At 30.7% G+C, this 15,457-nt stretch overlaps 2 protein-coding genes across 2 annotated transcripts; one reads left to right on the plus strand and one right to left on the minus strand.

The window, feature by feature from the left end:
- Positions 1 to 493: 493 nt before the first annotated feature.
- On the plus strand, positions 494 to 2,062 carry LOTGIDRAFT_132812 (hypothetical protein; the record flags this gene model as incomplete). Its single annotated transcript, XM_009067290.1, has 2 exons — positions 494 to 641; positions 1,488 to 2,062. Coding segments are annotated over 2 exons (723 nt in total), but the record flags the coding sequence as incomplete, so codon positions are not given.
- A 9,294-nt stretch (positions 2,063 to 11,356) lies between these two features.
- Positions 11,357 to 11,569, minus strand: LOTGIDRAFT_132911 (hypothetical protein; the record flags this gene model as incomplete). The annotated part of the gene is made up of 1 exon (XM_009067291.1): positions 11,357 to 11,569. A coding segment is annotated over one exon (213 nt), but the record flags the coding sequence as incomplete, so codon positions are not given.
- Between the last annotated feature and the right edge of the window lie 3,888 nt (positions 11,570 to 15,457).

Below are 15,457 nucleotides of genomic sequence, written 5' to 3' on the forward strand. Positions count from 1 at the left end.
ATAGTTCACACCCTGTATATCTTACACACCAGTATATAGTACACACCCTGTATATATTAAACACTAGTATATAGTACACACCAGTAAATAGTACACATCATGTATATAGTACACACCCTGTATATAGAACACACCCTATATATATTATACACCAGTGTATATTACACACCCTGTAAATATTACACACCCTGTATATAGTTCACACCCTGTACATATTACACACCAGTATATAGTACACACCCTGTATATATTAAACACCAGTATATATTACACACCGTGTATATATTACACACCCTGTATATAGTACACCCCCTGTATATAGTACACACCAAGTATATATTATACACCCTGTATATAGTACACCCCCTGTATATATTACAAACCCCGTATACATAACACATACACCCTGTATATAGTACACCCCCTGTATATATTACACACCCTGTATATAGTACACCCCCTGTATATATTACACACCCTGTATATATAACACACCCTGTATATAGTACACCCCCTGTATATAGTACACACCCTGTATATAGTACACACCTTGTATATAGTACACACCCTGTATATATTACACACCTTGTATGTAGTACACACCCTGTATATATTATACACCCTGTATATAGTACACGCCTGTATGTAGTACACACCAGTATATAGTACACACCCAGTATATATTACACACCCTGTATATATTACACACACAGTATATATTACACACCCTGTATATATTACACACCCTGTATATATTACACACCTTGTATATAGTACACACCCAGTATATATTATACACCAGTATATAGTATACATCCTGTATATAGTACACACCCTGTATATAGTACAATCCCTGTATATATTACACACCCTGTGTATATTACCCACCCTGTGTATATTACACACCCTGTATATAGTATACACCCTGTATATGGTACACACCCTGTATATAGTACACACCCTGTATATAGTACCCTGTTTATTACACACCAGTCTATATTACACATCCTGTCTATAGTACACACCCTGTATATAGAACACACCCTATATATATTATACACCAGTGTATATTACACACCCTGTAAATATTACACACCCTGTATATAGTTCACACCCTGTATATATTACACACCAGTATATAGTACACACCCTGTATATATTAAACACCAGTATATATTACACACCGTGTATATATTACACACCGTGTATATATTACACACCCTGTATATAGTACACCCCCTGTATATAGTACACACCCAGTATATATTATACACCCTGTATATAGTACACCCCCTGTATATATTACAAACCCTGTATACATAACACATACACCCTGTATATAGTACACCCCCTGTATATATTACACACCCTGTATATAGTACAACCCCTGTATATATTAAACACCCTGTATATATAACACACCCTGTATATAGTACACCCCCTGTATATAGTACACACCCTGTATTATATTATACACCAGTATATAGTATACATCCTGTATATAGTACACACCCTGTATATAGTACAATCCCTGTATATATTACACACCCTGTGTATATTACCCACCCTGTGTATATTACACACCCTGTATATAGTATACACCCTGTATATGGTACACACCCTGTATATAGTACACACCCTGTATATAGTACACACCCTGTGTATAGTACACACCCAGTATATATTATACACCCTGTATATAGTACACCCCCTGTATATATTAGACACCCTGTATATATTACATACCCTGTATATAGTACACACCCTGTATATATTATACACCATGTATATAGTACACACCGTGTATATATTACACATCCTGTATATAGTACACCCCCTGTATATAGTACACACCCAGTATATATTATACACCCTGTATATAGTACACCCCCTGTATATATTACACACCCTGTATATAGTACACACCCTGTATATAGTACACACCCTGTATATATTACACACCCTGTATATAGTACATCCCCAGTATATAGTACACACCCTGTATATAGTACACACCCTGTATATAGTACACACCCTGTATATAGTACAAATTGATTTGTAAATGCCTTTTTTGTTTTAAAAACAGACAAGGCCTCCAATGTTACCAAAAAAAAAATATTTAGAAATATAAAAATTTATTTTTAAAAATCTGTTAGAATAATGGAACAAACAAATTTATATGAAATTATTTTTTGAGAAAGTTCTCAGAACAGCTCATAATTACTCCAGGCCTTCATGATAGCTTTAAGCAACACATTACAAAACATTAACAAAAGAAACTGTAAAAAGGCTTTTAATAAGGAAGGTTTTATCCATTCCCAAACTGATGCAGGCTTTGAAAGATATTTTCAATTGGTATTAAAAGTTTGCTCTCAAAGCATCAAATGAGTTAGTTAAATAAAAATATCCAAGATACAGTCATCAAAATGAAGATTGAAAGTAAAGCTATATGATTTGATATGTTTTAAATCTGAAGAAATATTAAAGTATTAATAGTATATAGTCACAGGGATGAGTTTGAGACAATACAATATTATTAGGAGAACATGTTTATTAATATTTAACTAAAATAATCCAGAAAACACAAAATATGCTAATCATTGTAATTAAGTTCTTTATGATCAAGGCCTGTTCTTTCAATTGCGATTTATTTTTTTTATTTTTTCAAGGAATTTTATGATTTCACAATATCAATATTATCTATGTATCTATGATCACTTCAATCATTAAAAAAAAGCTTGATAACAGAAATAAATCTGTACTAAATAATTAGACAAGATGATGTAAATATCAACTGAAGCAAGTTTCAAAACTAAATTAAGCATAAAAATAAAAATTGAAATACTTAGAGATATAAAAATAAACACCAATACATATATACAAGTTGTAAAATCACAGGTTAAAGCAACAGTTATGTCAAAATATCAATTTTTCTCTCAAATAGGTTTAAGTAGATTCTGATGTCAAAAACTTCAAAAATATTGTGTGACCTATAGATAGGCCTACATGTTTGATCACACAAACATTAAGTACATTTAAATAGTAAAAATATTTAAAAATGATAAAGTTAAATTTTTTTTAGACATTAAGTAGATTTTTTTAGAAAATTTTCAAAATAAAACATTGTATTTTTTATCATACAAAACTTCTATTGAATAAAAAGTCATGGAATGTGTAGAAGACAACTAAAGTATCTTTGTTGTTAAAAAAAAATTGAATTTTGAATGAGAAATACAGGCTTTGAAGTATTATAAAGGTTTTAACCGAAAAATTAAAGGAGAAAACCATTTCTTATGGTTTAATTGAATTTTGGAATTCTATTTTCATTCAGGATTTAATCTAATTTGTTTTTACAGTAAATTAGATTTTATAAAACAATCCAAAATCCAAAAGAAACCAATTTCGTCAGGAACGTATTTCTCATTCTTTCCTCATAGCTAATACATCAAAATAAAATAAAAGATTAGTAAACACTATTATGCATTATTCTAATAATAAACATAATTCTTAAAATACAAAAGTTAACGATGGTCTGAAATTATTACCTCCCTTGTCTCTAAACTAACAATTGGGAGGAATATCTCACTGGGAGATTCTTAAGTTACATTTTAACTTTAATGGCATCATTTTCAAAATCTCCTTCCTCTACTGGTTTGTTGTTATCACCAAATGTATGTAGGGTAGGTTTAACATCTCCAATACACTGATTACTGTAAGAAACCATGTTGGTGTTCATATAGGTCTGGTTGGATACTCCAAATGGAGGTGGGGGTGTGGACTGAAAAAAAAAATGATAAGAGTTGAGTTTTATAGCCTATACTTTTGATACTGACTGAGCCACAATATAATCTAAGCCATTAAGTAAGCAATGAATAACATTGTACCAAGGCAGCTTCATTAGTCTGCTCATTTTCCAACTAAAATAATAAATACCATATGATAGGTGTGATAGATAGAATAAAAAACACACAAAAATATAACTCACTCTATCTGAATTCATATCAGTAAAAAATGTATCTTTAATTTCTTTTTTCTCTTTCTTACGACAGCAGCAAGCCTGTAATATCAACAAATCATAAAATATCTATAACTATAGTTGAAAATGTGGTGATTCCAAAAAGAAAAAGCAGGCAGTAATAACAAATCACAGAAGACTTTTTGATGGGTTCACCAATACCACTAGTAGTTCAGCGATTCATTTGATGTATACTGAGAGTTGAAAATGGTCACAGTAAAATGATACCATCAACTGGCAAGTGGCTAGCTGAAGGTTCTATGGGGTGGGGGCTTAAATCTTGCAAGAGGAAGAGGAGGGGATGAAATATTTCTCAGGGAGGAGCTTCTGGTCGAACTTCTGAACAACATCGTAAAATAGTATTTTTTTCAACTACATATATACATTGTCAAAGAAAAGCTAAAATGTTTGTATATTAAAATTGGAATTTAATATTTACTTAACTGTTCAATTAGATATATAATATAAAAAGTAAACTAAATGAGAAAATAAACTTAGCTCAAATTTGAGAATCATTAACAATAGTCAAAATAAAGAACAAAGTAGAATACTAACCCAAACAACAATAGCAATAATGGCGGCTCCAAACACACCACAGATAACTGATATAACTATAATTAGTTTATCATCCATTCCAGAATCTTCTGGGGTAGGAATGGGTTCTTCTTGAGATTCTCCAGTTTGTTTTTCATATTTAGTATCTGCTTGGAAATATTCAGAATCGGCTGTCCATTTCTCTCCCTTCCATTCTATTACAGAATCATTTTGTAGAAGCTGAAACAAGGGTAAGATGCCATTAATATGCTTAATTGAAATATATTAGTACATTTTACATTATTGTCCACAGACAATGTCACTGATCCAGAAAAGAAATCCTCAATAGTTCTGTTAGTGGCCTTAGTCAGTGGTGCTTTTAAAATCATTTGGTGAAGGGCAGAGGTCTGAGAGTAGGTGGGACACACAATTCTTTCTCTATGTTAAATCCTACGAAATATGAAAGGCTAATAAAGGAAGTTAGCTAGGTCATCAAACAAGAGTTTCCTAAACAAGAGAATATTCTGTGGTATGAAAACTAGTGTAATATGAGCTCATCTCATACTGATAACACGTTTGGATAGAAAACCCCTTAATAAGTTTTGTTAACCGGTACATACCCTATTTTGAACCATGTCAGGTATCATACCAAGAATGGGAGCAGGTTGTTCCTCTTCTTCACTACCAAATTTAGTCTCAACTATTATACTGCCAGGTCTGATCTACAAAACAAATAATTTCTATTATAACAGTTTTACACATAACCTTACTCCTCTAACATTAATATTAATAAAAATGATAATAATATAATAATAATAAATAATAATAGTAATAATAATAATAATGATAAATAATAATAATAATAATAATAATGATATAATAATAATAATAATAATAATAATAATAATAATAAATAATAATAATAATGATAATAATAAATAATAAACAATAATAATAATAATAATAGTGATAATGATAATAATAATAATAATAATAATAATGATAATAATAAATAATAATAATAATGATAATAATAAATAATAAATAATAATAATAATGATGATAATAATGATTATAATAAATAATAATGATAATAAATAATAATAATAATAATAATAATAATAAATAATAAACAATAATAATAATAATAGTGATAATAATAAATAATAATGATAATAATAATAATTATAATAATAAATAATAAACAATAATAATAATAATAATAATAATAATAATAATGATAATAATAATAGTGATAGTAATAAATGATAATTATAATAATAATAAATAATAAATAATAAATAATAAATAATAAACAATATTAATAATAATAATAATAATAATGATAATAATAATAGTGATAATAATAAATAATAATAAATAACTAACATAATACATCGAGACAAATAACACATATACAATGTAATAGCTTAGCTACATTTTGTAATAATCCTATAATTACTCTAGAGAATAGGCCTAGTAATTGTCTTCTTTCAAACATTCTGATCCCCCTATTTTCTGAGCCAGAGGTACTGTTTTTAGTTTATTTAATTGAAAAAGTGGGTGTTCAATCAGAAAGATATCAACATAATATTCCTCAGATTTGACCTACATATATTGTTTAATTGCGAATATAGTGCACATCATTTCTAACCATCAAAAAATCTCTACTAAGTAATGTGTTCCGCGTTTATGATGATTTAGAAACTGTAACTTACTGTGATTGATTTGACATAGTCATCTAAGTTCCATTTCTTCATTAGTTCTAACACAGCTCTATAAAATATATATATCAAATATTACATATTATATCAAAGATGTCTATTGTTAAACAGATAATATTTAAGGGCATGGTAATTTCATCAAATGTAATTGTAAACTTCATGAAATTCATCCATGTTTGATAATATCAAATGTTACCATGCTGAAAATAGGTACGAAATCTGTCAAAGGTCAAGGCCAGCTTGTTGACAGTATCCTCGTGAAAGTAACAAGATTTTAAATATCTCAATGTAACTAATGTCATTAATTCAGAAACAAATATATACTTACTCTTCAAATTCTCCCAAATTATTTTCTACCTCGGAGAAATCTTTCTGGAATTTCATTTGAACTGTTACTTCTAGAGTTTCATTTCGCGCTATAAAAAATAGCAAAAATTCTCGTTAGAATCTTGAAACAGTTGGAAATGGGTAATTTTTGACAGATATCAACCTGTATAGGTTTTGCTTTTTTAAAATAAAAGACATTAATCCTTTCAAGGAATTTGACAATTGTCATTATCTCTACTTAAAGCCTATTACTGATTTAACAAACAGTATATCAGAGTTTTTTAAACTGACATTAAAAGAAAATTAATCAGGACCAAACAAAAATGTCAGATTGCACAGAATTTTGGGAGACTGAGATGGCTGAAATCACATAGTATACAGTCTAAAAAAGATGAAGAGCTCACAACTAAAATCAAATTGATGTATGACTATCTTCAAACAGATATTTGCATGCAATACATTTTAGAAGTTCTCATGTGATACTGAGTGTAAAACTCAATAACAGAATGTCATCAGGTGTCAATACTACTTACAGCAAGTATCTTGAGCATTTTTCAAATCTTTCGTCCACTGGCCTTTTCCGTCAACACACCAGCATTTATCAGAGTCACATTGTTGACTGTTGTATCTACCAGTGGAATCACAGGATGGTAGTACTACATCACTTTCTTGACCCATAGACTTGGCTCGGTTCTTATCCTTCAGTTGATTACAGTAGGTCATTCTACACATTGTGTGGGTAACTACAAAATTATATCTATTATTAGAAAAAAGCTAAATATAATAATCAAATTAATTGGAGGACAGCCATATTGACCCAATCTGTTTGAATTACAACTATAAAGGACCTTGATTTAATTACCAATCTGGCCTTATGTCAATTACAGCACATTAAATACAGTTTCAATCCATTTACATCATATAAATCTTTGGCAATTTTATCCATTTGGTCTTGCAAATTGCTGTAAGAAAGCTTGAAGTGTAAAATGTTTCTGAAATCATTTTGATAATACTGGTGCTCTAACACCATAGTGATTACCAGTTGCGCATGACTGTGAATAAGAAAAGCGTTCATAAGTTTAGAAGACAACTCTCATGCAATTTAGTGAGATGTGTTCAGAACTCATGACCTCTTTCATTATTCGCAACCATATGCAACTGGTTATCGCTATGGTGTGACGGTACCTTTAAGCAAAAGAGAGACATGCCAAGCAATTGGCATCATGCAAAGTTTCAATTCTCTAACCAACAATGCTACAGAAATGAAAATGAAATGCATGGAGTTTTAAACTATGCTACAGAACTCCAGACCTAGAATATTAAAATATTTAACTTACTGATACTACAATCAGTGATGGTGGTATTGGACATGATGTCTACAAACACTGGTTTACATGTACAGGGGTCCACGCTACATAATGCACATGGATTATCATAGCAGCTAGCCTTATCACAAACATCTGCTGGACAGATCTTTGGTGTGGCTTGACCAGGACAAACAACAGGAGCTGAAATTACAATGATTGATGATATTTTGATTGGTTGTTTTGGAATGACTCTAATTTCAAAAGATTTCCTCATGTATCTTCCTCCCAGGTAAGAGATGTAGCGAAGGAAACAACTATAATTTACAAGGATAACAACTTAAGTTCACAAAGGATCCTTTCAACAAGCTGGTCCTTGGCCAAACCTTTTGACATTGCTCTTTCCTGGATTATTTTAGTTATTTACAGCCAGATGGACTGGAACTAAAACTCAAAAACCCTTCTTCAAAAACATTGTCAACACATTCTCATACATTGATGCAGGCAAAAAACACTAACATCCATTGTGCTAAAAATAAGCTTTACTGTAAAATACGTACCTCGACAATCTTCATGTGGTTTAACAGAAACGACTTTACAAATATCACCTAAAATATCAAAATATCATTTATATTATTTATATCATTAATCCATCAGATTAATGTTAAAGCATGGAGTTTGATTAGTTAACCCAAATTTCAGAATTACAATCTCAAAGCTGTAGTTCAATCCATGTTTAAATGAGGCAAATGCTTGTGGTGGGGTGAATTCAAAATACATAATGAAAATAAAACACATTTCAGCATTTGCCTCCATTATGCTACAGCCCTGATTCATCTTAAAGACACAGGTAGCAGTTTTTGTTTGGTGAAATATTTATAAAGAAGTGAAAAACACAACTTAAATTAATATCAAAACAATTTACTTACTTCCACAGGCTACTTCATGATTTGTTCTGTTCGTAAATTTCACCTTACAGTCTGTAGAGCATAAATCAACTGAACAGGTAGCGTCTGGGTAATTTGGACACACTTTATCTTGACAAACATCCAGACAGCCCATATTGATTGGAGAACCATTTGTACATACTGTAATTATAATAGATGTGATGAATATAAAGTACTATTCAGATATGTGTCAGGTACATAATCTTTTTGATTTTACTAATGGCAGGCCCACCATGAATTGTCTGAACAGCTGAATTAGTCTAGTCTTTTTTTATTTTAGACATGAAGAGCAAAAGCACTTAATGTTTATTTTCATATTTGAAGTCTTAACTTTTTGCCATGTTGGAGGGGCTAATGTGGATCAGTGACAAGAGGACATCTGACTTTTTGGTCAGATCCAAGTCAGATCCACGTAGACAACTGTGTTTTGTTTTAAAAGCTAAAATTGACTAGTGCCATTATCTGAACAAAATCAAACTGGAATTTCCAAAAAAAAATCTTGCGAGAATTATATCAGAGAGTTATATATTTACCTTCTGGGTCAAATTGAGAGTCATTGACTGCACCTACAATACACAAATATATTACTATAACAAACACCATTCAGACATTATCAAGAATAATATGTAGATTATATATATAGGTCTATTAATAATAGTCTGTATAATAACAGGTATCCAATTCCATAAAGTTTGCTTATCACTTTTAATTACTATGTGCCTGAGAAACATTGCATAAAACTTTTGCTAGTGATGTTTCGATAACATGTGTCTATATCATACTTATTATTGCTAAATGCCATGATAGTCTATCATATCACATATATTGAATGTGATATCACATGTCATATTGAATGTCATATAGAATGACACATTGAATGTCATATTGAATGACACATTGAATGTCATATTGAATGACACATTGAATGACACATTGAATGTCATATTGAATGACACATTGAATGTCATATTGAATGTCTAATTGAATGTCATATCACAAATAAATACTCTCTTACCTTTTTCAGAGCAAGTTAAGGGTCCTCTAGTAAGAGATTCAGTAAAAATGGTTCCATCTTTGGTAACACACCAACAGTAATTATGGTGGCATTGTTTATATTCATAATTATTATCATTGCTACAATCTGGTACATAAACTCCTGTGATATGGGGGTCCTCATGTTGCTCTATATAAATATAAGATAAATTTAATAGCTTGGAGAAAAGAATTTTACCTAGAAAAACATAAGTGATATGAAGTCAACATGTTACTCTGTTTCACATTATTAATTAGTTTACCATCACTTTTTATCATTCTAAGGCTGAGGTTGACAGGGGAAAGCGTTTATACATTGCATAAATCTTTAACTAGTGATTGTTGTTCCATAAAGCTGCGTCTATATATCCTTAAATATACTGCAAATATTACATCGATATCAAAATGAAGTCAAATAGATTTATTGTAAACACAGAATTTTGACATATTCAGCATTTTTAGTCTGTGTGTTGTATTTTATTTCTCAGATTTTTTCAACCACGATGGTGAAATTTCCAACATTGTAAGAGGGTGTAAGTTTATGGTGTCTGTGGGGTTGATCATGATTGGGACAAATTTAAAATGTTACTTACTGATACATTGTGGGACTTGACGACAAGCTCCTTTATAACAACTTGGATCAGTCACTATCTGACATACTTCATTATTGGCACAGGGGATTTCCTAGATAATAAAATATACAATACAGGTCACAACTATATTCTGATACAAATATCAGTCTTGTTTTTCAGTTGACTTGAGCATAGAACAGTCTCATTGACCTGTTTCATTGACAATTTAAGGGCTATTGAAGGCCTTTCTTTCATTAAGACCAGAGAACAATTTGACTTAACAAAACAGGATTAAACCCTGGTCTTTCAAGTTGCTTATTATTGTGCATGCCAGTTCCAAGGATCCCAGTACGGAACAAAAAAAAAGAGGAAACGGGAAAGATCACCTAAGGGTGTAGAGGGCCACAGGAGTAGAATTATACCATTTTAAGATGATTTGGAAGTCATTTCCTATATAAAAATCTTTTCATCTCTTAAAACAATTTTTAAGTGGTTTTATATAAAAAAAAACAAAAATAAAAGAAAAATAGAGGAATTTCTCTTGAGAAATTATGGGATCCTTGCAGTTCTTACTACAATGTCAATTTGACAAATTGTGATAAAATGCTGTTTTCAGATAACTGGTTGGAAAAGTGGTTTATAATTGCCATAGACACTATGTAAGTCCCTTAGTAAATATAGTAAAGTATACAATCAATTTGAAGCTGATTTTGTTGACTATGAACTTCATCAGTGTATGATATATCTAGATTATATATTTTCTACAATTAAAGAAGACAACTCACCATGTTCATACAAGGACTGTCTTCTGGTGAACCTACAGTGAAATAAAAAAAAATGTAAACCATTATAGTATTACACAAATCCTTATTTTAATTGAATATTTATCTTAAAGTGTTTGTTACAAAGTTACAAAATTACAACAAGTCACAGAAATTACAGATTTCAAATTTACAGACTTACATCGTTTATAGCATTCTTCTGGACGATCAAAACTATTATCATTTCCACCACAACCACCATAAATAAACTTTTCACACAGACTGGTAGCAGGGTTAAAATACCAGCGTGGGAAATAGGCACGACACATTCCACTTACTGGGGGTAGACTACACAAAGAATCATTTCTTCCCGTATCTACAATAGAACAATGATGATATATAACAATACTTCTGACATGGTGTTCAAAACATTAATTATTATGGGAAAAATTTTATGATCTTCAGTTGAAAAAGTTCAGTTGTCTGAAGATCTCTTCTTGATAAACTTCAGTAGAGACACAGAGTGAAATAGTTCAGCGGTCTGGATATCTCCACTTGTCAAACTTCAGCAGAGATAAAGGCTGAAATAGTTTTTAAATTATTCATGTATATCAGGGACACTGATATCATCAATATACACCATTCCAATCAGTGGTTCTTGGCATTTCAACTAAGTAGCTTTTGTGACCTCAAGATTTTATTGGAATTACAAGAACCATAGGTGTCTGACTTAAAATCGATGCTATTAGTGTCTCCAATAAACGGAGAAGGTTTGAAAACATCTTTATTAAATTCCCTATAATATTTGAACTCACCAGTGTTGGTTGGTGTAACTTTAATATTAGTTTGTATAGTTTTATTACCAACTACCACAATAGGATAAATATTAGTCATGTTATTAAAGGCATGTTGATATCGGGCTTTTACTGCAGCATGACGTCTCTTCTCACACATACTCAATCCTACAAATATACAGATTTAACTGCCAGAGAGTTGTATAAGGGAGGGAATCCAATTAAAAATTCATTATGACTGTTATAGCTCAGTTCATAGACATCTGAGATGAGTTGGACAATATTTGATTTTGTTCATGAAAGTTGACAACATATAGAATCTGTTCCGTGTTATAACAGATATTTGTATAGGACACCAGTCTTACTCGTGATTTCTTGGGGTTCACAAAGCTTTGTTACCTCAGAATTCATTTTCCATTTTTACAACCTTCTGTACATAACTTTACTTAGCATTTATTTAACTTAAATAAACCCAACATCAGAATTTCATTATAAATACTTAATTTAGTTAAAAAAAAAAAGGTCGATCGGACTTACCTTTAGTACAGTTGACAACAGAGTTATCATAATCATAAAACACAACTGAACAACCTCCACATGGATTGACTCTACACACAGCGCTAGGATAGGCAGGACAAGCAGACATCTTACACAGATCAGCACTACAACAGTGGACAGACTCTCCAGTAGGACAAACTGAAAACAAATAACATGAAGTTTTACTTGCTATTGCTCTGTACCTTCTAGTTCTGTATCTTACAGCTCTGTACTTTATAGCTCTGCATCTTATAGCTTTGTACCTTATTGCACTGTACCTTATAGCTCTGTACACTATGCTCTGTACTTTATAGCTCTGTACCTTATTGCTCTGCTCTGTACCTAATAGTTCTATACCTTATAGCTCTATACACTATGCTCTTCACCTTATAGCTCTGTACCTTATTGCTATGTACCTTATTGCTCTGCTCTGTACCTTAAAGCTCTGTACCTAATGGCTATAATAAATATCAGAGCCATTGCAACTCAGCCAGTAAGTTTCTGTTCAGAAGCCCAGTAAGGATATTTCTTAAATACCACTAATATCAAAGTAGCTCAAGTGAACTGTGCAACTGGCAGAAGTGGGTACAGCAAATTAAAAATAGTAGTTGCCATATACTTGCGGAAATTGCATTATGACCTTGACATGACAAACTAGCCATCTAGTCATCATGTTGTTAGTAATATGAGTCTTTCAATCATTTCCACTTCAGCAGTGAATCACTAGACAGACTTTAACCCTTTCTCCCTTAACTAATCAAGACTTACTGTTCATATCATCTGTAGTCCTATTGGATGTGGGTGATGTCATGTTAGGTCGAGTTGAATTTGTCTCTGGTGGTGTACCTACAGGGACTAGTCGTGTTTGAAATTCCAACTGTGGACTTGGTTGGCCGATATAGTGTGTATTACGCACAGCAACCTGAACTGTATAACCAGTTTCAGGCAGTAAACCATCAAGTTTCAGCATGTTTCCTGAACTCACGTTAATTTTCATCATATCCTTGAATCCCTGATCATTTCTCCAATATTGTACCTAGAATAAACATAAAACCATTATAAACTCGTATAACCATTGACCGGAATTTATTAAAATTTCAGCGGTAATAATGATAACAGATAACAATAGGAAGCTTAAATAGCAGAAAGAAAGAGAAGTTTGATTTGAAATGAAATAACATCTGATTTACTGAGGTTTTCAGTGTATTTCAATATAATAAACCCTACACAAATACCCTTTGAGTTTATCTCAAATGAACCAATTCTTTTTGATATTCTTAGCTTGAATGGCAGTGAATCCTGGAGGTAAAGCCTACCGGAATATATACATTGAATAATCTTGTACAACGAATAGTTTTAATATGAAATGAAATGTGGTGTTTTATCTCCTTTATATTTAAAAGTAGAAAATGTCACATGACAAATACCCACCTGAACTCCATGGAAGACACCCTGTATCTTTTTATCATCTAGGTTATCAATAGGTGCCCATGTCACAACAGAAGAATTGTGCACTATCTTTTCAACGCTTAAGATTTCAGGGATTACCATTGGAGCTGCAAAGAAAGATAATAATTATTATTATATTGACTTTATCTCAACTGTGATATACTATTATGTTTTACTGCAATAAATGAACCAAGCACTAACAATCCAAACCGCAAAACTATTACTTTCTATACAGATACTATTTCATTTACAGATTTTCTCATACTTTCTATTCAGATACTATTTTATTTGCAGATTTTCTCATACTTTCTATTCAGATACTATTTTATTAGCAGATTTTCTCATACTTTCTATTCAGATACTATTTTATTAGCAGATTTTCTCATACTTTCTATTCAGATACTATTTTATTTACAGATTTTCTCATACTTTCTATTCAGATACTATTTTATTAGCATATTTTCTCATACTTTCTATTCAGATACTATTTTATTAGCAGATTTTCTCATACTTTCTATTCAGATACTATTTTATTTGCAGATTTTCTCATACTTTCTATTCAGATACTATTTTATTTGCAGATTTTCTCATACTTTCTATTCAGATACTATTTCATTAGCAGATTTTATCATACTTTCTATTCAGATACTATTTTATTAGCAGATTTTCTCATACTTTCTATTCAGATACTATTTTATTTGCAGATTTTCTCATACTTTCTATTCAGATACTATTTCATTAGCAGATTTTCTCATACTTTCTATTCATATACTATTTTATTAGCATATTTTCTCAAACTTTCTATTCATATACTATTTTATTTGCATATTTTCTCATACTTTCTATTCAGATACTATTTCATTTGCAGATTTTCTCATACTTTCTATTCAGATACTATTTTATTTACAGATTTTCTCATACTTTCTATTCATATACTATTTTATTAGCATATTTTCTCATACTTTCTATTCATATACTATTTCATTAGCAGATTTTCTCATATTTTCTATTCAGATACTATTTTATCAGCAGATTTTCTCATACTTTCTATTCAGGTACTATTTTATTTGCAGATTTTCTCATACTTTCTATTCAGATACTATTTCATTTGCAGATTTTCTCAAACTTTCTATTCAGATAATATTTTATTTGCAGATTTTCTCATACTCTCTATTCAGATACTATTTTATTTGCAGATTTTATCATACTTTTATACAGATACTATTTTATTAGCATATTTTCTCATACTTTCTATTCAGATACTATTTTATTTGCAGATTTTCTCATACTTTCTATTCATATACTATTTTATTAGCAGATTTTCTCATACTTTCTATTCATATACTATTTTATTAGCATATTTTCTCATACTTTCTATTCAGGTACTATTTTATTTGCAGATTTTCTCATACTTTCTATTCAGATACTATTTTATTAGCAGAGTTTCTCATACTTTCTATA

Source organism: Lottia gigantea (genome assembly GCF_000327385.1).
Source record: "Lottia gigantea unplaced genomic scaffold LOTGIsca_81, whole genome shotgun sequence".
NCBI lineage: Eukaryota > Metazoa > Mollusca > Gastropoda > Lottiidae > Lottia > Lottia gigantea.